The sequence below is a fragment of the Aquarana catesbeiana genome, linkage group LG07, assembly GCF_042186555.1.
Source record: "Aquarana catesbeiana isolate 2022-GZ linkage group LG07, ASM4218655v1, whole genome shotgun sequence".
Lineage (NCBI taxonomy): Eukaryota > Metazoa > Chordata > Amphibia > Anura > Ranidae > Aquarana > Aquarana catesbeiana.
The window spans coordinates 333,775,973-333,803,405 of NC_133330.1; the positions used below are offsets into that span (position 1 = coordinate 333,775,973).

Consider the following 27,433-nt stretch of genomic DNA (forward strand, 5'->3'; position numbering starts at 1 on the left):
AACGCCGCCAATGATTTAACCACTTAAGGACTATTCTTCAAACTTGTTGCTTGCAAGTTAAAATCATTTTTTTTTTTGCTAGATAATTATTTAGAACCCCCAAACATTATATTTTTTTCAGACACCCTTGAGAATAAAATGGCGGTCGTTGCAATACTTTATGTCACACCGTATTTGCGCAGCGGTCTCACAAATGCAATTTTTTTGGAAAAAAAATACACTTTTTTGAACTAAAAAATAAGACAGCAGTAAAGTTAACCCATTTTTTTTTTTTTTATATTGTGAAAGTTATTGTCACGTCGAGTAAATTGATACCCAACATGTCACACTTCAAAATTGCACCCGATCGTGGAATGGCGACAAACTTAAACCCTCAAAACCTCCATAGGCAATGTTTAAAAAATTCTACAGGTTGCATGTTTTGAGTTACAGAGGAGGTCTAGGGCTAGAATTATTGCGCTCGCTCTAACGATCGCGGCGATACCTCACATGTGTGGTTTGAACGCCGTTTACATATGCGGGCGCTGCTCACGTATGTGTTCGCTTCTGCGCACAGAGCTCGGCAGGACGGGGCGCGTTCAATTTCTTTTTTCTTATTTATTTTACTTTTTATATTTTATAAAAAAAAAAAAAAAAATCCCTTAAAAAAAAAAGTTTTTGGGTCACTTTTATTCCTATTACAAGGAATGTAAACATCGATTGTAATAGAAAAAACTCATGACAGGTCCTCTTATATATGAGATCCGGGGATCGAAAAGATCTCACATCTCATATTTACACTAAAATACAATAAAAAATAAAGAAAATAAAATAAAAATGTCAAGACGTGCTCTGATTGGAGAAGGTGAAGAGGAGGGGCAGTGACATCGCTATCTATAGCTTGTCCAATCAGAGCACACTTTTTCATTTGTTGAGTAGGTACGCAGAGAGGCACAGGATCTGTAGAAGGAGTTCTGTCCTCCTCTCTGTGGCCGGATGCTGTGACAGGGCAGGGGGTGGGGATGAAGCCTTTCCACAGCTGCACAGAGAGGCGCAGGATCTGTGGTAGGAGTTCTGTCCTCCTCTCTGTTGCCGACTGCTGAGACAGGGTGGGCGGGGGTCAGAGGCAAGCCTATCTGCAGGTACGCACAGAGGCACAGGATCTGTAGGAGAAGTTCTGTCCTCCTCTCTGTTGCCGACTGCTGAGACAGGGTGCGTGGGGGGCAGAGACAAGCCTCTCCGCAGGTACGCAGAGAGGCAAAGGATCTGTTTGAGGAGTTCTGTCCTCCTCTCTGTTGCCGACTGCTGAGACATGGGTGGGGGGCAGAGACAAGCCTCTCCGCTGGTACGCAGAGAGGCACGGGATCTGTAGGAGGAGTTCTGTCTTCCTCTCTGTTGCCGACTGCTGAGACAGGGCAGGCGGGGGGCAGAGACAAGCCTCTCAGGTACGCAGAGAGGCACGGGATCTGTAGGAGGAGTTCTGTCCTCCTCTCTGTTGCCGGATGCTGTGACAGGGCAGGGGGTGGGGATGAAGCCTTTCCACAGCTGCACAGAGAGGCGCAGGATCTGTAGGAGGAGTTCTGTCCTCCTCTCTGTTGCCGGCTGCTGTGACAGGGCAGGGGGTGGGGATGGAGCCTCTCCACAGCTGTACAGAGAGGCGCAGGATCTGTAGGAGGAGTTCTGTCCTCCTCTCTGCTGCCGACTGCTGAGACAAGGTGGGAGTGGAGAGAAATGAGGTGCCACAGCTGCAGGAGGGGTGCGAGGGCCACATGCAATGGCCTAGCGGGCAGATTCAGCCTGGGGCCTTGTGTTTGACACGTGGGATAGATAATGCTGGATAAACTCTGGATGGAGTTCAGCTTTAACATGGCCAGCCTGCAACAGGAAGGACTGCTACTGGCAGGATCTTCATGGGAGAAAAATTTTAAAATATTAACAATTGATTCAATTCTGAAAACGGTACACCACGGGGGGAATGACACCAAACATACCGGAGAATAGATTTCAGGTTTACATTCATTATCTGCATTACAAACAACCAACATGCAAACACCGATCCCTAATATCACCCCGGGTGACATCTCCCGGACTGCTGGGATACTTTGTAACCCCCGTTCATTCCGGAATGAATGAAATGTGACTGATGATGTCACGGAGCGTCTTGCAGCGCTGCGTTTTCAATCAGGATAACGTGAAAAATAATCGACGTCTTCTTTGGGGATAAAGGATGTTGATGTTTACTCAGTTCTCGGCACTGCAGCAGGTCGACCATACGGTTATTAAAATGTGACGATATGGCCATTTATTGTAAGCAGAAGGATGGAATTTAACTGGTAATAGAAATGTAGAAAGTGGAGCAACACTGCCCCCTGCTGGTTCACAGACATACACGCTATTCCTTGTCTAGTGTTTTCAAAAAGGGGAGATTTCTATACACTATATTGTCAAAAGTATTGGGACACCTCCCTTTACACGCACATAAACTTTCTTAGTTCCCCCCCCCCCCCATACACACTATTAGATTTTCTGCAGATTTTTGTCTTCAGGTTTACCAAAACCATGTGGTGCAGATTCCATACTAATTCAAACGCTTAAGGTTTGACCTCATATTATATGGTTTTAGTAAATCTCAAGACAAAAATCTGCAGGAAATCTAATAGTGTGTATGAGGTCTTAGTCCGTAGGGTTCAGTATGGAGTTGGCTCCGCCCTTTGCAGCTATAACAGCTTCAACTCTTCTGGGAAGGCCGTCCACAAGGTTTAGGAGTGTGTCTATGGGAATGTTTGACCATTCTTCCAGAAGAGCATTTGTGAGGTCAGGCACTGATGTAGGACGAGAAGGTCTGGCTCGCAGTATCCACTCTAATTCATCCCAAAGGTGTTGTATGGGGTTGAGGTCAGGACTCTGTGCAGGCCAGTCAAGTTCCTCCACCCCAAACTCGCTCATCCATGTCTTTATGGACCTTGCTTTGTGCACTGGTCCAAATCATTTGGTGGAGGGGGGGATTATGGTGTGGGGTTGTTCTTTAGGGGTTGGGCTTGGCCCCTTAGTTCCAGTGAAGGGAACTCGTAAGGCGTCAGCATACAGAGACATTTTTGACAATTTCATGATCCCAACTTTGTGGGGACAGTTTGGGGAAGGCCCCTTCCTGTTCCAACATGACATAATTATTACAATTATTGTCTTTTATTATATAACTATTATTATTTATTAAATAATGATTATTATTTTTATTTTATAATGATTATTTATTATGTAATTATTAGTATTATTATGTATATTAACATAAATTATATATTACATTTTTATCATTATTATTTTTTTATTTATTTATAATAGTATATTATACAAATATTATTTTATTTTACTATAATGAATAAATGTATTTATTTATTTAGTTATATATTTAAGTTTTTGGGTAGTGAAGGATTAGAACCTCTGTCAGTTTATGTTTTGCATCTGTGCCCCATTGGGGAGGTAATGAGACTTATTAATTATTTATTAATATTAATTATGATTTATTAATTGTTAATTAGCTATTTAATAATGTTATTAGCATGTTGATGAGGGGGACCAGGGCAGGCAAAGTATAAGCAGAATAATCATCAGCTTTAAAAAAAAAAAAAAAACCTTTAAATGTTAAGGATCTCATATAATTATACCTTCTGAGTGTGAAAAGGACATTTTCCCCTTTTAAAGAGGAGAAGATGGTGATATAAACGCACGTTCTCCGGAGCTCTCCATCATTACCCGGGCCGCTGTGATCTATGCATCGTTTCCTGATAATCACATTAATATATGATGGATGATCCCCCCCGGCTGTGTCATGTTACCCTTCAAGAGCCGAGCCGTCCGTTGGGGGGGGGCCCCTGCGTACAGATAAATCCCCCCCGGAGGCCTGTCGTAGTCCCGGGCCCGTCCCTCGGGGACCGGAGAGGTTTAAAGTCAAGCCTTACAAGCCGGTGATTAATTTGGGTCCTCGCTGATAAAGAGGAATCCATTTTTTTAATAATTAAAGGGCCCCGTTTGGAGCGATGACCCTGAAAATCGCTCTCCGGGAAAATTGAAATTTGACAGCTAATGTGTTTTGTGTCTAATGATTCGGCCGCCGTCCTTTAGTCGGGAATAAACACTTGTGAATGAGAGGGGCTGTTTAGTGGTGAAATAAATCCGACCTTTGAAAACGTTGTGCCGCGATCTGACAATTACAAGTGTTATGACTCTCCGCACAAATGAAAGAAAAGACATTAATAAGACCAAATTACCCTTCGCTGTACGCGGGAGAAATTCACAACCCTTTTTTTTTCTTTTTTTTTTTTTTTCTAAACATGGTTGGAAGTGAGACATTTACAGGATACTTTTTAAATTGAAACTTATTTTAATTTTAATGTTTTCTTTGCTCCATTTTGGCCTATTACATATATTAATAAAAGCATTTTGTTACATTTGTTCAATAAGTGCATAAAAAAGAAAAATAAACTGTTGATCCTGCCAGAAATCCAGTGAGCTGACAATGTCCTGTGTTATCTGCATAGGTGTGCACAGCCTATTGCATTAGACAAGTTCAAACACATATCCGTGTGTGTGTGTGTATATATCTATCTATATATATAGATCTATATATAGATCTATATTAGATCTATATATAGATCTATATATATAGATCTATAGATCTATATATCTATATATAGATATATAGATCTCTATATCTATATCTCTACACACACTCGGTTCACACTGGGCGGCTTCAAAGTCGCTCCAACTCTGAAGCTGCCCCGCACATCGCGGCTTCAGCGTGGCTTGCAAACGACTTCTGTAATAGAAGTCAGTGTAAGCCGCTCCGAAGTCGCCCCCCAAAGTAGTACAGGAACCTTTTTTTCTAAGTTGAAGTGACTTGAGTCGCTCTGATTAGAACAGTTCCATTGCACTGAGACCCCTTTCACACTGAGCAACCCGGATGTCAGCGGTAATGCGGCGCTATTTTTAGCCGTCATTTTAGCAGCGTTATTCGCCGCTAGCGGGGCGGTTTTAACCCCCGCCAGCGGCCGAAAGGGGGTTAAATCCGCCCGCAAAATGCAGCTGCAGCAGCACTTTGCCGGGCGGTATAGAAGCGCTGCCCGATTGTTTTCAATGAGCGTGAGTTCACCGCTCCCAATGCGCTCCAAAGAAGCTGCTGGCAGGACTTTTTCTGATGCCCTGCCAGCGCACCACTCCAGTGTGAAAGCCCTCGGGAGTGCATATAACTGCTGTTTTGGGGCGGTTTGCAGGCGCTATTTTTAATGCTATAGAGACTGCAAAGTGCCTCAGTGTGAAAGGGGTCTGAATGTCGCCTGACAGGTGTGAGCCGAACCCTGTAAATAAATGTAAACAAACATTTTAAAATGTATTAAAACACGGATGGTGTCAGTAGGACAGTAGACGTGTCAGTAGAGCAGAGAATGTGTCAGTAGAGCAGTGGATGTGTCAGTAAGGCAGAGATTGGTGTCAGTAGAGCAGTGGACGTGTCAGTAGAGCAGTGGATGTGTCAGTAGAGCAGTGGATGTGTCAGTAGGGCAGTGGAGCAGTGGACGGTGTCAGTAGAGCAGTGGATGTGTCAGTAGAGCAGTGGACATGTCAGTAGAACAGTGGATGTGTCAGTAGGACAGTGGACGTCCAAGTAGAGCAGTGGACGGTGTCAGTAGAGCAGTGGACGTGTCAGTAGGACAGTGGACATATCAGTAGAGCAGTAGATGTGTCAGTGGAGCAGTGGATGTGTCAGTAGGGCAGTGGACATGTCAGTAGGACAGTGGATGGTGTCAGTAGGACATATCAGTAGGACAGTGGACATATCAGTAGGACAGTGGACGTGTCAGTAGAGCAGAGGATGGTGTCAGCAGAGTAGTGGACATATCAGTGGAGCAGTGGACATGTCAGTAGAGCAGTGGACGGTGTCAGTAGGGCAGTGGACATGTCAGTAGAGCAGTGGACGGTGTCAGTAGGGCAGTGGACATGTCAGTAGAGCAGTGGACGTGTCAGTAGGGCAGTGGACGGTGTCAGTAGGGCAGTGGACGTGTCAGTAGGGCAGTGGACATGTCAGTAGAGCAGTGGACGTGTCAGTAGGACAGTGGACGTGTCAGTAGGACAGTGGACGTGTCAGTAGTTTTTTATTTTTAATTTCTTTTCTTTTCTTTTTTAACCAGTGTTTTTATTTTTTTCACAATATTTTATTGTTTTTTTAGAATCCCCATCGGGGGCCTTTAGAGAAATACTAGGGGTCTAAACAGACCCCTGATGTCTCACTTTCGAGGCAGAGAAAGGGATTGAGGACAGAGATTCCCCAGTTCCTTTTTCAGCAGCCTCAGCTGCACTGGACAGTGAATGAATGGGGAGTGCTCTGTGCTGAGCAGCTTCCTGTTCATTCGCAAGCTGAAGCATAGGAAATACAGTTTCCTATGCTTCAGTTATGAATGAGCACAGTGAGTGATTGGTGCCAATCACTAGGACACTTTTTTATTGTCTGTACTATTCTTTTTTGTTCTATTCTATTCCATTTTAGTCCTTAATTTTCTATTCTATTCCATTTTTTTATATTCTATTCTGTTTTATTATGTTTTCTATTCTATTCTATTTTATAAAGCAGCCTAATTAAGAATTTCACTTTTATACCTCACTGTATTTATTGCAACATGTTTCCATTTTGAATTCAAATACATTTTTGAATTTGAATTCAAATTCATTTTTTAATTTGAATTCTGATAGATCGTTTCATTATAATTTATTTCAGATTCGTTGAAATTCGTTACTATTGTGGTTTGGAAACTCAGATACATCCAAATCTCCAAATAACGAAAAATTTCCTCCAAATCTTGTGATTTTTTTTAACCAGTTGAATTGCACATGTCTACTGGGCACTGGAGGACCTTGTCCGGGGAATGGTGACATAGAAGTGATATTACAGAGAATACGGTATTTGGGTCATTGGTTACATTCCGCCATGCAAACAGCTGGAGACACATTGATAAGGTGGCAAAGACTGTCAGTAATCACAGAGCCAACAAAGATAAGACAACAGATACGTCATCATAATATGGGGTTTTAGTACATCACAGGCTACATAAAGGTTTCCATTTCAATTTGGAAATACTTCCAAACGTTTCTGATTGGCGTTTTCTTTTTTTTTGTTTTCCCGCCAGGTTATGTTGCAATGGGAGCCGTCCAGCCATCGTTCTGGGGACAACAACCATTGATACCGCCACAGATGGTCTTGGGTGGCCAGCCTCCCGTTCCTCAGGTTATGCAGGGAAACCAGACGATAGCATGGGCCCAGACGGGCCTTTACCCCCCCACTCAGCAACAGCCGTGGCCCACCCTGCCCGGTCAGTTCCCACCCGCTGCCTTCATGCCAACACAGACTGTATTGCCTTTCCAAGCAGCCATGTTCCAAGGTAGTACCGCCCCGGTAGCCGCTGTGCCGCCCTCCAGCGACTCCATGCGATCAAGCCCCCTGCGGCCAGATCAGAGTTTCCAGATGGTGAACCCTCCTCCAGTGCCATCGAGACAGCCGGACCAGCCTGCCCTCCAGTGTACCTCAGATGCCTTCTCAAGCTACTTCGACAAAGTTGGTCTAGTGCAAGACACGGACGACTGTGACGACTTTGACATCTCGCAGTTGAACCTGACACCCATGACTTCCACCTCGCCCTCCACTAATTCACGTAAGTATCACGTTTTGTTGGCCTCCCAGTTGGCAACACAAAGGGCTATGAATACATCTTCTCCATTGTAGACTTTATTTTAAAGGGTTGTCATCATGGGTAAGTTCTATACTGCAGTTAAAGGGTCAATTCACCTAAAAGTGATTTTTTGGTTATAGGTGGCTCCTGGTGGGCTGGGTCAGCCTCTGGCTTCATGTATGCCTGAGATACTCCAACACTGAGTTTCCCTATAACATACTGTAGTTCCTGAGTCCTGACTCCTGTCCACCTGGGAGGTTTTGGTGTTCCTGCCCATCTTTCAGTGGTCCAGCACCTCCTGTTACTGTACATCCTCAATAATATAGAAATCCAACAGGGGTGGTGGGAACCATTCATGGTGGGCACAGTTGGTGTGCAGACCCAGGAACTCAATACAGAGATGGGGGAAACCCCTCATAATGGGCAAAGCAGATGTAAAGACCCGAGAACTCAGCACAGGGATGGTGAGAACCCCTCATAATGGGCACAGCAGGTGTAAAGACCCGGGAACTCAACACAGGGATGGTGAGAACCCCTCATAATGGGCACAGCAGGTGTACAGACCCGGGAACTCAACACAGGGATGGTGGGAACCCCTCATAATGGGCACAGCAGGTGTACAGACCCGGGAACTCAACACAGGGATGGTGGGAACCCCTCATAATGGGCACAGCAGGTGTACAGACCTGGGAACTCAGCACAGGGATGGTGGGAACCCCTCATAATGGGCACAGCAGGTGTACAGATCCGAGAACTTAGCACAGAGATGGTGAGAACCCCTCATAATGGGCACAGCGGGTGTACAGATCCGAGAACTCAGCACAGGGATGGTGAGAACCCCTCATAATGGGCACAGCAGGTGTAAAGACCAGGGAACTCAGCACAGGGATGGTGGGAACCCCTCATAATGGGCACAGCAGGTGTACAGACCTGGGAACTCAGCACAGGGATGATGGGAACCCCTCATAATGGGCACAGCAGGTGTACAGACCTGGGAACTCAGCACAGGGATGGTGGGAACCCCTCATAATGGGCACAGCGGATGTTAAGACCTGGGAACTCAGCACAGGGATGATGGGAACCCCTCATAATGGGCACAGCAGGTGTACAGACCTGGGAACTCATTACAGGGATGGTGGGAACCCCTCATAATGGGCACAGCAGGTGTACAGACCCAGGAACTCAGCACAGGGATGGTGGGAACCCGTCATAATGGGCACAGCAGGTATACAGACCCATCCCATAAGAATCATTTCTTATCTAGTAATGATGTGACTTCTGTGAGTTAACATAGAAGTCTATGTGGAAGATATTGCACTGGAGTCCCACCAAAGTAGTGCTTTTCCAAAATTACATTATGCTGAGTCGCATTGATTAGGATGGGCTTCATTGAAAACAATTGGCTCCATGCACAGAACCAGATTGCATGCAGTATGAACAGTGCCTTGAAAATGTATTCATACCCCTTGAAATTTGCCACATTTTGTCATGTTACAACCAAAAATGTAAATGTATTTTATTGGGATTTTATGTGATAGACCAACACAAAGTGGCACATAATTGTGAAGTGGAAGGAAAATGATAAATGGTTTTCAATTTTTTTTTTTCAAATAACTATCTGAAAAGTGTGGCGTACATTTGCATTCAGCCCCCCTTTACTCTGATACCCCTAACTAAAATCTAATGGAACCAATTGCCTTCAGAAGTCACCTAATTAGTAAATAGAGTCCACCTGTGTGTAATTTAATCTCAGTAAAAATACAGCTGTTCTGTGAAGCCCTTGGAGGTTTGTTAGAGAACTTTAGTGAACAAACAGCATCATGAAGGCCAAGGAACACACCAGACAGGTCAGGGATACAGTTGTGGAGAAGTATAAAGCAGGGTTAGGTGATAAAAAATTTTCCAAGCTTTGAACATCTCACGGAGCTCTGTTCAATCCATCATCCGATAATGGAAAGAGTATGGCACAACTGCAAACCTACCAAGACATGGCCATCCACCTAAACTGACCGGCCGGGCAAGGAGAGCATTCATCAGAGAAGAGCCAAGAGGTCCATGGTAACTCTGGAGGAGCTGCAGAGATCCACAGCTCAGGTGGGAGAATCTGTCCACAGGACAACTATTAGTCGTGTTCTCCACAAATCTGCCCTTTATGGAAGAGTGACAAGAAGAAAGACATTGGTGAAAGAAAGTCATAAGAAGTCCTGTTTGCAGTTTGTGAGAAGCCATGTGGAGGACACAGCAAACATGTGGAAGAAGGTGATCTGGTCAGATGAGACCAAAATTGAACGTTTTGGCCTAAAAATGTGTGGCGGAAAACTAACACTGCTCATCACCCTGAACACACCATCCCCACCGTGAAACATGGTGGTGGCAGCATCATGTTGTGGGGATGCTTTTCTTCAGCAAGGACAGGGAAGCTGGTCAGAGTTGATGGGAAGATGGATGGAGCCAAATACAGGACAATTTTATGCTATGTACACACAATAGGATTTTCCGCCAACAAAACTGTGGATTTATTTCCGACGGATGTTGGCTGAAACTTGTCTTGCATACACACGGTCACACAAATGTTGTCAGAAATTCCGAACGTCAAGAACGCGGTGACGTACAACACGTACGACGAGCCGAGAAAAATGAAGTTCAATAGCCAGTTCGGCTCTTCTGCTTCATTCCGAGCATGCGTGGAATTTTGTGCGTCGGAACTGTGTACACACGATCGGAATTTCCGACAACGGATCTTGTTGTCGGAAAATTTGAGAACCAGCTCTCAAATTCTGACAACAAATGTCCAATGGAGCCTACACACAGTCGGAATTTCCGACAAGCTCCCATCGAACATTTGTTGTCGGAAAATCCTATTGTCTGTACATAGCATTAGAAGAAAACCTGTTAGTGTCTGCAAAAGACTTAAGACTGGGGCGGAGGTTCACCTTCCAGCAGGACAACGACCCGAAACATACAGCCAGAGCTACAATGGAATGGTTTAGATCAAAGCATATTCATGTGTTAGAACGGCCCAGTCACAGTCCAGACCTAAATCAAATTGAGAATCTGTGGAAAGACTTGAAAATTGCTGTTCACAGACGCTCTCCATCCAATCTGACAGAGCTTGAGATATTTTGCAAAGAAGAATGGGCAAAAATGTCCCTCTCTAGATGTGCAAAGCTGGTAGAGACATCCCCAAAAAGACTTGCAGCTGTAATTGCAGTGAAAGGGGATTCTACAAAGTATTGACTCCGGGGGGCGCCATACAAATGTACCCCCCACACTTTTCACATATTTATTTGTAAAAAAAATTGAAAACCATTTATCATTTTCCTTCCACTTCACAATTATGTGCCACTTTGTGTTGGTCTATCACATAAAATCCGAATAAAATACATTTACATTTTTGGTTGTAACATGACAAAAATGTGGAGAATTCCAAGGGGTGTGAATACTTTTTCAAGGCACTGTATAATGCTATGTTGCTTTCCTCCTGAGTTTTTCTTTACTTAACAAAAAAAACTATTAATATAATTTTTCATAAAAGTGATACATCTGACGCCTTGCATCAGACTTCGAGTGACATTTGATTTATTAGCAACTTTGTATTACATTTTAGGAAGTCTATTTCTTTCACCTTTGAGTCACATTTGGCTGAACATTAATAAAAGTTGACTAGGAAAGTGCGGGTTCATGTGTCACCGAATGATGAATCTTTATATTCGCTGTGCTGCATCACACCACAAAGTGTCACTCAATCCACTATTCAATTAGAAGGGAACCCTAAAGTAATGACAGTTCACAAACAACTGCCATTTGTTAAAATAATGTACCGTGTCCACCTTTTTTTTTTTTTTATCCCTTTACAATATCAGTGCTACTGATCTCCTGCAGCCTCTATACAGCCACTTCATGCACTTTCCTCAGAATGTGTTTCCTGATGGTGACAACAGTGGACCATGCCTGTGTAATGTGTGTTGAAACAGTCGCTTATGGTTTCCATCAGAAACCCGTGCAACAGGGTGACAACTCAGGAGCACAATTGGTGGACAGGGATGGAGTGTTGTCACCCTATAACAGGAAGGATCTTCATGGTGGGATCACCAGGGATTATTTTACTGAAGGCTACAGGTTTATATACTCCTGGAAATTACATTTAAAATTATATTAACATGTCAAATATTTACATTTAGTGATTTGATTTACATCTTCTTGCTAAAACTATTCCCTGACACTGTTTAAAAAACCCGCCACACTTTTGTGTGTGTGTGTATAGATATACTGTATATATAGCACAGTGCCCTGAAAAAGTATTCATACCCCTTGAAATTTTACACACTTTGTCATGTTACAACTGTAAATGTATTTTATTGGAATTTTATGTGATAGACCAACACAAAGTGGCACATAATTGTGAAGTGGAAGGAAAATGATAAACGGTTTTCATTCTTTTTTACAAATAAATATGTGAAAAGTGTGGGGGGGGGGGTACATTTGTATTCAGCCCCCTTTACTCTGATACCCCTAACTAAAATCTAGTGGAACCAATTGCCTTCAGGAGTCACCTAATTAGTAAATAGAGTCCACCTGTGTGTAATTTAATCTCAGTATAAATACAGCTGTTCTGTGAAGCCCTCAGAGGTTTGTTAGAGAACCTTAGTGAACAAACAGCATCATGAAGGCCAAGGAACACACCAGACAGGTCAGGAATAAAGTTGTGGAGAAGTATAAAGCAGGGTTAGGTTATAAAAAAATATCCCAAGCTTTGAACATCTCACGGAGCTCTGTTCAATCCATCATCGGAAAATGGAAAGAGTATGACACAACTGCAAACCTACCAAGACATGGCCGTCCACCTAAACTGACCGGCCGGGCAAGGAGAGCATTCATCAGAGAAGAGCCAAGAGGTCCATGGTAACTCTGGAGGAGCTGCAGAGATCCACAGCTCAGGTGGGAGAATCTGTCCACAAGACAACTATTAGTCGTGTTCTCCACAAATCTGACCTTTATGGAAGAGTGACAAGAAGAAAGACATTGGTGAAAGAAAGTCATAAGAAGTCCTGTTTGTAGTTTGTGAGAAGCCATGTGGGGGACACAGCAAACATGTGGAAGAAGGTGATCTGGTCAGATGAGACCAAAATTCAACTTTTTGCCCTAAAAGCAAATGTTATGTGTGCCGGAAAACTAACACTGCACATCACCCTGAACCAGGAGCGGACTGATCATTGAGCCACTCTGGCACTGCCCGAGGGCCCTGGGCCACTAGGGGGCCCCATCAGGGTTGCCAGCCTCAGTAAAACCAGGGACAGTATGTATAAATCTGTGTTTTTTTTTACATCTGTCTGTGTATACTGTGTGATTGTATACTGTGTGGCCCCATAATCTCCTATTGCCCGGGGGGCCCCATGAGTTCTCAGTCCACCCCTGCCCTGAACACACCATCCCCACCGTGAAACATGGTGGTGGCAGCATCATGGTGTGGGGATGCTTTTCTTCAGCAGGGACAGGGAAGCTGGTCAGAGTTGATGGGAAGATGGATGGAGCCAAATACAGGACAATCTTAGAAGAAAACCTGTTGGAGTCTGCAAAAGACTTGAGACTGGGGCGGAGGTTCACCTTCCAGCAGGACAACGACCCGAAACATACAGCCAGAGCTACAATGGAATGGTTTAGATCAAAGCATATTCATATGTTAGAATGGCCCAGTCACAGTCCAGACCTAAATCACATTGAGAATCTGTGGCAAGACTTGAAAATTGCTGTTCACAGACGCTCTCCATCCAATCTGACAGAGCTTGAGATATTTTGCAAAGAAGAAGAATGGGCAAAAATGTCCCTCTCTAGATGTGCAAAGCTGGTAGAGACATCCCCAAAAAGACTTGCAGCTGTAATTGCAGGCAATTGCTTCCACTAGATTTTAGTTGGGGGTATCAAAGTAAAGGAGGCTGAATACAAATGCCCCCCCACACTTTTCATATATTTATTTATTTAAAAAAATTGAAAACCATTTATCATTTTCCTTCCACTTCACATTTATGTGCCACTTTGTGTTGGTCTATCACATAAAATCCCAATAAAATAAATTTTACCTTTTTGGTTGTAACATGACAAAATGTGGAAAATGTCAAGGGGTATGAATACTTTTTCAAGGCAAGATTGTATATACAATTTTGTGCAAAGGTTTTAGGCAGGTGTGAAGAAATGGTGCAAAGTAAAAATTCTTTCAAAAGCTCTGGTGACCTCCATCTCCAAGAGGGTTAAGTCACACAAAATACTGACACTTTGGGCCCAATTTGGACATTTTCACTTAGGGGTGTACTCACTTTTGTTGCCAGCGGTTTAGACATTAATGGCTGTGTGTTGAGTTATTTTGAGGGGACAGCAAATTTACACTGTTATACAAGCTGTACACTCACTACTTTACATTGTAGCAAAGTGTCATTTCTTCAGTGTTGTCACATGAAAAGATAGAAGAAAAGATTTACAAAAATGTGAGGGGTGTACTTACTTTTGTGAGATACTGTATATTTTAATGTTTTATTTTTATCAAATTATAAAATGCAAAGTGAGTGAACAGAAGAAAAATCAAAATCAAATAAAAAATTTGGTGTGATTCCCCCCTTGACTTAAAACCAGCATCAGTTCTTACACACAAACTCCAAGACTTTGTAGGATTAGACTCAAGTGTGTGATTAATCAGTTACATCAAGCAGGGGCTAATGATCATCAATTTCATATGTAGGTTGAAACAGTCAATACCTGAAACAGAAACAGCTGTGTAGGAAACTGGGTGAGGAACAGCCAAACTCTGCTAATAAGGTGAGGTTGTGGAAGACAGTGTCATGTCACCGATCATACACCATGGCAAGACTGCGCACAGCAGCAAGACACAAGGTAGTTATACTGCATCAGCAAGGTCTCACCCAGGCAAATATTTCGTAGCAGACCGGGGTTTCTAGATGTGCTGCTCAATCTCTTTTGAAGCACAAAGAAACGGGCAACGTTGAGGACCATGGACGCAGTGGTCGGCCAAGAAAACTTAATGCAGCAGCATCATGCTTGCTTCCCTTCCACATCAGAAGATGTCCAGCAGTGCCATTAGCACAGAACTGGGGAAACCAGTGGGACCACGGCTGGTGCAAGGATTTTTGACGCCCTAGGCGAAACCTCATTTTGCTGCCCCCCCCCTGGCTCCACCCTTGACTCCACCCCCTTTGCCCTGCCCATGTATACCCCACCCTTTTAATGAATCACCCACCAAATGCAGCCCACCAGCGCCCATCAAATGCAGCCTCACCAACACCCATCAATGCAGCCCGGGGCTGCATTTCTGCAAATGCTGTTGGAGATTTGGTCATTTGTCTGAGAAATACAGGCAGATACTTCTCCATCATGCCATACCATCAGGGAGGCGTGTGATTGGCCCCAAATTTATTCTGCAGCAGGGCAACCACGCCAAACATACAGCCAATGCCATTAAGAACCATCTTCAGCATAAAGTGAAACAAGGAGTCCTGGAAGTGATGGTTTGGCCCTCACAGAGCCCTGATCTCTCCATCATGGAGTCTGTCTGGGATGACATGAAGAGACAGAAGGATTGGAGGCAGCCGACATCCACAGAAGATCTGTGCTTAAGTCTCCAAGATGTTTGGAACAACCTACCTGCCGAGTTCCTTCAAAAACTGTCTGCAAGTCTACCTAGAAGAATTGGTGCTGGTTTGAAGGCAAAGGGCGGGTCACACCAAATATTGATTAGATTTGGATTTCTCTTCTCTTCATTTGGTACAATTAAACTCTTCTATTTCTGAAAACATTCTTCATTTACAGCATTTTTTTTCACACCCGCCTCAAACTTTTGCACAGGAGTGTATACTGCAGCCAATAAAAGACCACATCGGGGACATTTCTTCGCTACGCGTCCCTACGATACGGCTCCTCACAAGTTTGTTGCAATAAATGTATAAAAAAAAAAATGCGTTTTGCATAACTACCGCTTTATTCCGAAATATTTCTTCCGCCGCAGAAACATGGCGGCGGTATAACGAATGTGTTTGTTCCCGCAATGAAAAATGCTTCTCAACACGTTTAGACAGCAAACAGGCGGCCCGGGAAAATTATTAGTTACAAGCCAGTGACTCCAAGAGGAATTTGATGGAGTCGGTTAAACTTCTAGCAGAGAGATCTGTAATAGAAAATGAAATATGGATTTCATAACAGTCTGTGTCCTTTTATCTATTCACTAACAAATGATTTTTTTTTTCTTTTGTCTTCGGCTCCACCTCTCGCCTTACCCTCCAAACATGGAGCTCAAAGTCATTGTAAAACGGGCTTTTAATGCCTTTTTTTTCCATCGGCTTTTACAATGTAGCGATTGTCTAGCTGTGGATAATGCAGGGAAAGGCTGGAACATTTGTCAGTTGTTTATTTCTTGGAGGAGATTCACCTTTTTTTTTTTTTATATATTTGTCCTGTGAACCTCTAATGCACACTGTGAGCTTCTCGCGATGTGCGTTGGAAGCTGCAGCAAGTCAGATTTCCTGGCCCCGCCTCATTTCCCGGCTGGAGGAGGTCCTCCGCCATCATCTAGTCTTCCCTGCACGGCTCTTTCTGTCTCTAGCCCCGTCCCTTTCATTCATTGGAGTTTAGTTCTTACAATCATAGAGGCTCAGCATCACATGTCTAGGAACGCCCCCCCCCCCCTCCAGACTGACATCCATTCATCAAAGCGTGTTGATGTTTACATAACTCCTCCCAAGAGCCAGCAGCCCACTGCTTGTATCAGGACTGAGGGCCGTTGAGGAGTAGTGAGGCGGCCGGGTGCTGGGATGTTTTCAGGAGGCTATTTACAGCACTCTGCCGGCTCCTCCCACCAGCCATGATCTGCCTGAATTGCATAGAAAGCATAGAGACCCAGTGATGACATCACTAAGTCTAAATCATATTATATAAACGTTTCTTTAGCGTGTTAATGAAGGGAGAAAATAAGGGATACCTTTTATATGCAGGAACTAGAGTTGTGTCTCTCTCCCTACACTGTGTGCATCAACAGAAACACACAGCCCCATAGCCTAGGATGTCAAGGCACTCCTCAGCTCCTCCCTCCTCCTCTCTTCCTCCTCCTCCCTCTTCCTCCTTCCCCTCGTCCTGCTCCACCCTCCTGCATCCTCCATTCCTGCTCCTCCCACCTCCTCCTTCCTGCTCCTCCCTCCTCTACTTCCTTTCTTCCTGCTACTCCCTCCTCCTCCTTTCTGCTCTTCCACTTTTCCTCCTATTGCTCCTCCCTTCTCCTGACCCCTCCCTTCCTGCTCCTCCATCCTCTTCCTCCACACTTCCTGCTCCTCTCTCCTCCTCCACACTTCCTGCTCCTCCCTGTTCCTTGCTCCTCCTTCCTGCTCCTCCGTGTGATTAGCGTGGTTTCCCCTTCGCATAGCGGGGTCTGTCAATCTGGTGAGTGCATATTGATGGGGGACGTGTTCAAAGCACAAAGCGTGTGACGGTTGATGCACCATTGGATTTGTAATTCACAGATGGACATGTGCAATATTATCACTTTTTATGGACTTATGAGTTATTGAATTTATATGATTACTATTATGAAGATGCAAAAGGAGTTTTATTTATTATATATATACACATTTTATATATATATATATATATATATTTCAGAAATAAAGAAAATGAATTCTAACACATACTATATTTATTTATTACTATATATATATATATATATATATATATATATATATATATATATATATATATATATTGTATAATATGTATACTGTATACAGTATAATTTGTATTATTGTGTCCATTCCTCCTAAGCAAGTCTAAACAAGCAGATTTAAGTATATCTAAACTCGAGAATATTTGAATATATCACAGCTTAACAGTTGTTAGATCAAATGACTTTTGTTCATATAGTATTAAACCCTCAGCGTATTTTAGTTCAGCAAATTGAGGACAATAAAATGAACATTCCCCAATAAACGAATTGTTAAATCTCTTACACCAACACTAATGTCGCGTACACACGAGCGGACTTTACGGCAGACTTTGCTCGGCGGACTTTTCAATGGACTTTACTACGGACTTTCCGAATGAACGGACTTGCCTACACACAATCCACCAAAGTCCGTCGAATTCGTACGTGATGACGTACACCGGACTAAAACAAGGAAGTTCATAGCCAGTAGCCAATAGCTGCCCTAGCGTGTTTTTTTTGTCCGTCGAACTAGCATACAGACGAGCGGACTTTTCGACCGGACTCGATTTCGACGGATTGATTTAAAACATGTTTCAAATCTAAGTCCGTCCAACTTTTGAGCAAACAAAGTCCGCTGGAGCCCACACACGATCGAATTGTCTGACAAAATCCCGTCCGCCGGGCAAAGTCTGCCGTAAAGTCCGCTCGTGTGTACGCGGCATTAGAGTGTACAACTTTTAATGCTGCTGGCTTCTGCTAAGTATTGCTTCCTTGAACTTATGGTCTTCATAGGAAAGCGTTAATAGTGGACAGTGCAGTCTGGAGCCAGTCTGTTTGGAGAAGGAGAGGTGCTGGGAGACAAAGAAGGAGGAGAAGGGAGGAGGAGGATGTAGGAGCAGAAGGGAGGAAGAGGCGGGAGTAGCAAAGAGGAGGGAGGAACAAGAAGGGTGGAGGAGGAAGAGGGAGGACCAGGAAGGGTGGAGGAGGAAGGGGAGGAGCAGGAAGAGTGGAGGAGGAAGAGGGAGGAGCAAGAAGGGTGGAGGAGAAGAGAGAAGCAAGAAGGGTGGAGGAGCAGAGAGGAGCATAAAGGGTGGAGGAGGAAGAGGGAGGAGCAAGTAGGAGTGAGGAGGAAGAGAGAGGAGCAGAAAGGGTGGAGGAGGAGGATGGAGGAGCAGGAGGGGGGGTGGAGGAGAAGGAAGGGGAGGGAGGAACAAGAAGCGGAGAAGAGGAGGACGGATTATCAGGAAGGGGGAGGAGGAGCAGGATGGGGGGAAGAAGAGTGAGGAACCAGAATGGAGAAGGAGCAGGAGGGAGAAAGAGGAATAGGGAGAAGCAGGAAGAGGGGTAGAAGAGAAGGGAGGAGCAGGAAATAGGGAGGAGGAGGGAGGAGCAGGAATGGAGGAGGACGAGGAGCGGGAAAGGGGAGGAGGAGGAAGGAGAAGGAATAGCGGAGGTGCAGGAAAGGGGGGGTGGGAGGAGGGAGGAGAAGGAATGGCGGAGGAGCAGGTAAGGGGAGGAGGAGGGAGGAGCAGGAATGGAGGAGGAGGCACAGGATGGGAGAGGAGGAAGAGGGAAAGAAGAAGAGGGTGGAGCAGGAGGGGGGAAGGAGGAAGAGGGAGGAGCAGGAAGAGGGAAAGAAAAAGAGGGTGGAGCAAGAGGGGGAGGAGGAAGAGGGAGGAGCAGGAGGAGAAGGGAGCAGCAGAAAGGGGGGAGAAAGAGAAGGGAGGAGGAAAAAGGGGGAGGAGCAGGAAAGGAGGAGGAGGAAGAGGGAGGAGCTGAGTAGTGCCTTGCCATTCTAGGCTATGGGGCTGTGTGTTTCTTTTGATGCATACAGTGTAGGGAGACACAACTCTAGTCCCTGCATACAAATGTGGCTCCATAGGATGTTGCAAGAGAAAGGAGCCGCCCTGAAGCAGGAAACCTGGGACAGAGGTCAGGACACCAACTTAAACTAGACCATAGGCAAGAATTAACAGATAAAGAAGCTGCATTCTCAGTAAGGAATTAAATCAGCTGCTGAAAGTACTCCAAATAACTGAGAGTTTATATGTGACTTTAGGGCTGAGCACAGAACAATGTTCTATGGTTTAGATACGCTTTAAGCACAAGTACTTCCTTTAGCACTGCTGCTTATTTTCATGTCTCTGGTACATCGCCGTGTCTTTCAATGTTTCCAATGTCATCCCTTGGCAGCGCCCACGCCAGCTCCGAGGCAGAGCTCGCCATCAAAGTCTTCAGTGTCTCACACCAGCGATCCCAACCCAGACGACATCTTTGAAGAAAGCTTTGAAAGTCCCAGCAAAAGTGTCGAACAAGATGCAGTAAGTAGCTGAAAGATATTCAAATAACAATCTCCCCCTAGACAATTCCAAGCCACTAAAACAACTTCTTTAAAAAGAGAGAGACTGATGGATGTGGTGACGGGTGGCTGAGAGCTACGAGCCTGTTTGATGTCTTGGATATGGCAGTTACTGTGACATTGTATTGTGTTAAAGTGGGATGGAATGTATATCATGGCGGGTAAGGACTTTATACAAAAAAAAGATTAATGGAATACATTCAAAAACATAAGGGTAAATACCTCCCGAAGCTTGTAGAACCGCAAGTAGATCTTGGAATATGTTTTCTAGGCAGGGTTGACATCTTGTGAATATATCATTGCAAATAAATTAAAGAGAAACTTCTTATACGGCTTCAGGATGCAATATACCAGAGACTTTACTTTACTCATTAATATAATATCTGCTAATTCTGTAAAGCTTTATAGAGTACATAGTTTGGTGCCCCCCCCCCGAGCCAAAAAACCTTACAATTAAATGTTCCCACCACAGTTGTTTTAATATAAATCAGCTATAAGTGCTGCATGTATGATAGTCACCAGCCTTTGTATCAGGTCTCCATCCCTTTTACACTTGACCATTCACTAAAGGCAGCCTGCAATGACCATGCGTTTTTGTCATTGGACAAGCCTAAATGGAGGCAGACACAACACTAGCATTGAGGTCTTGTCAGGAGGCAAGCAATGCCCATATGAACCCTCTAGCTACACTATAGGAGATACCCAATGGGAGGTGATAGGCCTCCCCAGGAAGTGTAGGCTGACAACCAGTTCACAGCAGAGCAAGGCACCACAGGACAGGTTAGTCTGGAAAAACACCAGCACTCGTCCTTGAGCTTGTAATTCTTCTTTATTAAACATCGGGGTAAAAGTCACAGATGCATCTATACTGATGCGTTTCAGCCAGGAATGAGGCTGTTATGAGTAAGGTCATCATGAGTAAGGATGAGTGCCAGTGTTTACTTTCCAGCTAGACTAGACATATATGGGAGCTCTTTCTGCAGCACCACCTATTGCATGCAGTCATTGAGTCCAGCCGGTTCAAGCACTGTGAGTTTTTTCCTGCATGCAAAGAACAGGTTAGGCCTGGGAGCTAGATCTGTGGAGTAGGAACCACGCTGGAGCACACTGGCAGATGAAGGCCCTGGACCTCCTGACTGTAGAAGGATGGTGCCACATGACAGAAGTTGACATCGAGTCCTGCAGGGCGCAGAGTCTAAGAGCTGGCTGGTATTCACACCAGAGACCCCCTCATGGAGGTTTGACCTTTGCGGCATGCTACCCCAGATTGAGACCCATGGGTTCACCCTGCTCTAAGTACCATGGACCATGAGTCTGAGGTCACTGGGAGGAGCCAGGAAGACAAGACTGGACATGAATAATCTGGAACAAGCTAAAGATCAGGACAGGCAGCAGACATGGACAACCAGCAACAAGTCAGAAGTCGGCCAAAGAAACTTACAATCAAATGTTCCCACCACAGTTCCTAATACAAATAAACTATATAAGCAGCAGGAATGATAGTGACCAGCATTAGAGTTATGTCTCTGCTCACGTCTACGCTTGGCTATTCACTAAAGGTGCTCTGTGATGACCATGCATTTTATTATCGGCCAAGCCTAAATGGCCTAGCCCAGTGTTTCTCAACTCCAGTCCTCAAGGCGCACCAACAGGTCATGTTTTCAGGATTTCCACAATTTGGCACAGGTGATTTGATCAGTTTTCACTGCATTAGTAATTACCACAGCCGTTTCATCTGAGGGAAATCCTGAAAACATGACCTGTTGCTGCGCATTGAGGACTGGAGTTGAGAAACACTGGCCTAGCCTAAAGCCTAGTGTTGAGGTCTTGTCAGGAGGCAAGCAATGCCCATGCAAACCCTCTAGCTACACTGTAAGAGATACCCAATGAGAGGGATAGGCCTACCCAGGAAGTGTAGGCTGATAACCAGTTCATGGCAGAACAGGCCCACACAGAATAGGTTAGGCCTGGGAGCTGGATCTGTGGAGTAGGAAGCACACTGGATCACACTGGAAGATGAAGGTCCTGGACCTCCTGAAAGTAGAAGTATGGTCCCACATGACAGAAGTTAACAGGGAATCGCCCAGGGTGCAGAGTCTAAGAGCTGGTTGGAGACAGCCCTCAGAGAGGTTTGGGCTTTGCTGCATGCTGATCCTAGATGGAGATCAATGGGTTCACCCTGCTCTGAGTACCATAAGTTGATAATCAATGGGAGCTGTCCAGAGGACATGGCTTATCCAGAAGAAACTAAAGGTCAGGATGGGCAGCAGACGTTGATAACCAGCAACAAAGCAGAAGTCGGTACACAGGAATCAATGGAGGATACAGCTTGAATAGCGTAGAGGCATACCAGGGGCTCGGCAGATGGCTTGCAAAAGCATTGCTCAAGCAGCAAGTTTAAATTACTTGGGAAGAAGAAGAAATACACTCTGGTTGGGGGTTTTTGTGACAGTGACAGGGAGAGGCCATAACTGCAATGTTCCGATGTGGCGCAACAGCGCATTAGGAAATAGAGCTAGCACTCTGAATGAATACGGGCACAACACTCAGGGTAAAACACGTCCATGTGCTGTAGAAACAGATACGGTGCCAAATCTAGGAAGGTAAGTCGTGCTGATAGGTCTATCATACATGTATCACTGATAGTGGTGGTGGGACAGATATACAGAAGAAGCTGTACTTTTTGGGAATGCTACTCTTGCTCCATGCTGGATAGGTGCTGCATGTTTGATAGTCACCAGCACTGGTGTTGTGTCTCAGTTCAGTCCACGCTTGGCCATTCAAAAAAGTCAGCCTGAGGTGATGAGCATTTTTTGTGATAGGCCAAGCATAAACAATGGCAGAGACATTGCACCAGCGCTGACTATATACATGCTGCACTGATGTCAGTGATGGGACAGATGTACAGCAGAAGCTAGATACTAAATTAACTCTTGCTCCCTACTGATTAGAGAGCTTAAGGTCTGACTCAGCTGAGGATGCATCAGACCTCTGCAGAGTGACCGCTGCTTCCACAAAGAGAGCACAGGTTCTTCTCTGCAGCATGCTGGCATGGAACATTCTCTTGTATGTGGACTGTGGCTGAATTGTATGAAAAAAATTGCTAAAAGTCTTCAAACACCTTTTGCTTTGACACACCTGGAATGTATTTAGCTGATTTAAACTGAAAGTTCAAATGGTCTATAGAGTTAGGAAAATGATAGTTCTAGGAGTTGGGCTCTAAAGAGACCCCATCATGTACCAAAACCCATTAAGCAAATGGCATATGTGTAAAGACGGGGCTTAATACTTACCTCTCCTGCACTGCTCAGCACCATTGCAGAGAACTGGTCTATCAACCTCCACTGGGAAACCACTATTTTCAAGATTGTTGATCTCCTAGGTCCCCCACAAAGCTTACTGGTTCCTCAATCTGACCTCATGTCACTGTAGAAGAAGGATACCACCGCTTCAGGCAGGTCGGCCGAAGCTGAAAACCTCTCCTCCAGTGTTCAGGAGCCCCAGGTGCTGGCAATGCATATAGCAGCAAGGAATAGGAAAAAGTTCTTAACGGCTGACGCGTTTCACACTAAAGATAGTGCTTACCATATGAGTAAGCACTATCTTTAGTGTGAAACGCCTCAGCTTCTTTGTTTCACTTTGCTGTGGTCTGTATTATTGTGATCCTGATTTTTTAATAAAAGGCTAAATTGGTTTTTCGGAGTGTGGCTGTCCAGAACTTTTTCCTCTTCCTTGCTCACGTCACTGTAGGTTAGAGTAGTGATGAGAAGTCAGAGAGAGGAATCAATGAGAGCTGCAGAGGACCCTAGAAGACTGGCACTCTAGGAAGTGTTGGTTTTCCAGAGGATTTCGGGGGACCAGTTTTCTTCAAGGGTGCAAGCGGCAGGAGAGGTAAGTATTCAGCCTCTGCTTTACAGGGATGTCTTTTGCTGAAAGAGTTTTAGTGGATGACAGGGCCGCTTTAAATCCTGCAACAGTTTTTTGTTTTTGAAAGTGAAATCTTGGTGTAAAATGTTGGGGTGTCTATGGGGGGGGGGGGGGGGGAGCTGCTCACTATCTCTGTCTAACTGACCTCAAACTTTAATTTCTTTTCTACTAAACTTTGAGCTTTTTCTAGTCTTCAGGGAAAAATACCAGTTATTATGTTCTTGTGTTCTAGCCTGATGCTCCTCAGGCGTCTTCCTGCACTGACCAGGGCGAGTCCAGTGGTGATACAATAAGCCCCGAGGTCGGTAGCTAGATAGCACAGACTGGGGTAGGTACCTGTCCTTTTTTTCTCTGATCTTGCTGTTGTGTTCCGTTTTGCATGATTTTCTCTTTCCCCCTTTCCACCGCTTTACTAGCCAAGTGTGCTGTTATTGGTGCTGTTGTGTATTGTGACCCCCTTGTGATGTATTTTTTGCATGTGTCCAGGCTATCCTCCTGTTTTGACAAACAAAACATATTGCCTAAAAGCTGAGGCTTTAATACCCAGAGGTTGTCCAACATGAGCTAGAGGGCATTTATCTGCTTTCAACATTACAACATTGTAAATAATGCTTATTGAAAAGACCAATGATGGCATTGTAATCGCAAGGCTCGCTATAAAAAAGGGTCCAGGGATGATCCCAGGCCCCCAACTGAGCCAGGCGTAAGCATACATTGCATAAAAAAGAGCATGTCAAAAGAACAATTTGAAGCTCATAAAATCCATGCATAAGCTAGAGACCAATAGGGGTGAAAAATCTGATCGTTCTTTCATCAGAGATAAAGATTGGAGTGAAGAAAAAGAAGGGGATGTATGGAGTATGAGGGAATAATGAGCGAAAAGCCGGGAAGGGGGGGGGGGGATGCGGGATCTGCGTCAGACGGGGGCGGCAACGAAGGCAAGTACATTCAGGAGGTTCCCACATGATGAAGGAGCAGGGGAGAACTCTATATATCATGAAGGGCAGACGCTTATGATGTCTCCGTGGTGGGTGGAGAGGGGTCATTCATGATTTGTTTGTGATCTGCTGTGTAGAAGAAGCCCGACCAGTAGAACAATTTTTAATGGAATTTTCGAGTAGTCCCTTTAGGAGAGCTGGTCAGAGAAGAAGAGCTTTTGACCCTTGGGCTAGTGCTAAAAAGATATGTTACATAGTTACATAGTAACATAGTAGGTGAGGTCGAAAAAAGACACAAGTCCATCAAGTCCAACCCATGTGTGTGATTATATGTCAGTATTACATTATATATCCCTGTATGTTGCGGTCGTTCAGGTGCTTATCTAATAGTTTCTTGAAACTATCGATGCCCCCCTGCTGAGACCACCGCCTGTGGAAGGGAATTCCACATCCTTGCCGCTCTTACAGTAAAGAACCCTCTACGTAGTTTAAGGTTAAACCTCTTTTCTTCTAATTGTAATGAGTGGCCACGAGTCTTGTTAAACTCCCTTCCATGAAAAAGTTCTATCCCTATTGTGGGGTCACCAGTACGGTATTTGTATATTGAAATCAAATCCCCTCTCAAGTGTCTCTTCTCCAGAGAAAATAAGTTCAGTGCTCACAACCTTTCCTCATAACTAATATCCTCCAGACCCTTTATTAGCTTTGTTGCCCTTCTTTGTACTCGCTCCATTTCCAGTACATCCTTCCTGAGGATTGGTGCCCAGAACTGGACAGCATACTCCAGGTGCGGCAGATGTTGGGCTGGTGGCTCTAAGTGGAGAGAGATACTTCACTATTCGGAGATTAATTAGAGCAGGACTGGCAGTCAGAGACAAGTGGTGGGCATTTTATAGCTACCTGCTGTCAGTTCAGACCTGGGATCATGTGACCAATGCCAAAAGCCACAAATTAAGCCGATGATGGTAGATGTGAAAAGAAGTGTTGCTAAGAAGAACCATGTCATCTAGAAACACCCACCTTTGACTATAACCACCAATCACTGTGTCACTTTGGTACACCCACATAAATCAGTCCCTACCATGAAAGGGCAACTTGGTTGTAGTTGTGCCCCTAGGCCAGAGATGGCGAAACTTGGCACCCCAGATGTTTTGGAACTACATTTCCCATGATGCTCATGCACTCTGCAATGTAGTTGAACATCATGGGAAATGAAGTTCCAAAACATCTGGGGTGCCAAGTTTGGCCATCACTGCCCTAGGCTAAAGACAGCTCTCCTATGGCAGATACCTTAGTTCGTAAACATAAACTCTATCCCCCAGTTTTCATCAAACCCATCCAATAACTATTTTGTCTGTTGTCCATAGATCTCATCAGAAGACCCTATCTATGCTCAGATACGAAGACCTAAGTAACAGAGCTAACGAGCTTGCAGTGCTCCAAGACTAGATTGAACAACCAGCTGGCTAGCGGCACATCAATGGAGGCATTATATCAAAAGACACCTCAATGGGTTTTAGCGGTGCACCGAATGAGATTGATCCACCGGCGATGGCAGCACAAAGGAAGACAAAACAAAAACACAAGCTCTCTAACATAATTAACCAGAAAGCTTTGCAATGGAAATACATTTTTGACTTGACTATTTTTCATCTTATTTTTTTTTATTTTATTTTTTATTTTGAAGGACGCTGTGGTTTACTATTTTCCAAATATTTTCAGTTTTTCTTTTAAAAAAAAAAAAAAAACTTTTCTCATTTTATCTTTTTATAATTCGAAAGTTTATGTAGCAGATACATCACCTGGTGGAATTTGGGACTTATGTTTACAGTTCATTTTTTTTCCTTTGTCAATGTTTTCATAGTGACGTTTGAGATCACCAAGACATCATTGAAAAGCTGTTTGATTTGCTTCACAACTCCTGCCAGTTGCAATTTTTTTCTTTTTTTTTTTTTCTTTTGGAGGGGTGAGGGTGGGACCACATTTTCTGAAACCTGGGTAATATAGAGTATCAATTGATATCATTTTTTTATATTATTGCCTCTGACATTGAGTAAACAAAAAAGGAAAGGAACCATGAACGTTCAAGGTCTATTTGGTGGTAGACCATGCCACTTTACTGGATAGCAGACGATACATTAAACAGATTGTTATTTACAAAGAAACTTTCTAAATAAAAAAAAATAAAAAAATGGGAGGTATTTTTCCTCCTCACATATCTTGCTGCTGTATGGCTATGCAGTCAAGTATTACCTACTACGTGTGCCATTTTTGAAAAAAAAAAGACTTGTAATTTGCCCATCTCTGGAATATTTCCAAATTGAAATTTGGATAGAATTAAGACTTTGTTCTGGGACTATTGAGGCATGAATTTTGTTATATAAAAACCTGTGATTAAATGACTTTTCTCTGGTCTCTTTTGTACATTACAGGGCGAAAAAAGTGTTTTTCTTTTTTCTTTTTCTATTAAATAATGTGACGTTAAATTCTTCAACCAGGAAAGGCTTTAATTAATTAACATAAAAATGACAGGTTTTGTAAATATGGGTTTTACAACATTTTTTAACATTGTTATTTCACTGTAGAAGAGAGAGAATTTATGTGGTTGAAAGGCTTCATTAACAAGATTCATATATCACTTCTTTTTTTTTAGGTGCAGAATAATTAGCTTGTCAGAAACCAATAAATGACTGGGGATTCTAAAAGCTTGTTTTTTTTTTTTTCTTTGTAGCAATGTATTTAGGCTGTAACTGATGGTATTTTCAAAGACCAACTCTTTCACTTTTTGTCCCCGTTGCACAATGTCACAAGGACAGGAATTTAA

At 44.0% G+C, this 27,433-nt stretch overlaps 1 protein-coding gene across 8 annotated transcripts in view; it reads left to right on the forward strand.

The window, feature by feature from the left end:
• DAB1 (DAB adaptor protein 1) overlaps positions 1-27,012 on the forward strand; it is a 946,282-nt gene extending 919,270 nt beyond the window's left edge. For 7 of the 8 annotated variants that reach the window (XM_073593871.1, XM_073593875.1, XM_073593877.1 and 4 more), the window contains 4 exons: positions 7,152-7,673; positions 19,579-19,706; positions 23,904-23,999; positions 25,977-27,012. In XM_073593871.1, coding sequence (XP_073449972.1) covers positions 7,152-7,673; positions 19,579-19,706; positions 23,904-23,984 — 731 coding nt within the window. In that variant the 3' untranslated portion in view covers positions 23,985-23,999; positions 25,977-27,012. The remainder of the gene's footprint in view (positions 1-7,151; positions 7,674-19,578; positions 19,707-23,903; positions 24,000-25,976) is intronic. The other variant, XM_073593874.1, reaches the window with a different exon arrangement.
• The last annotated feature ends 421 nt before the right edge of the window (positions 27,013-27,433 follow it).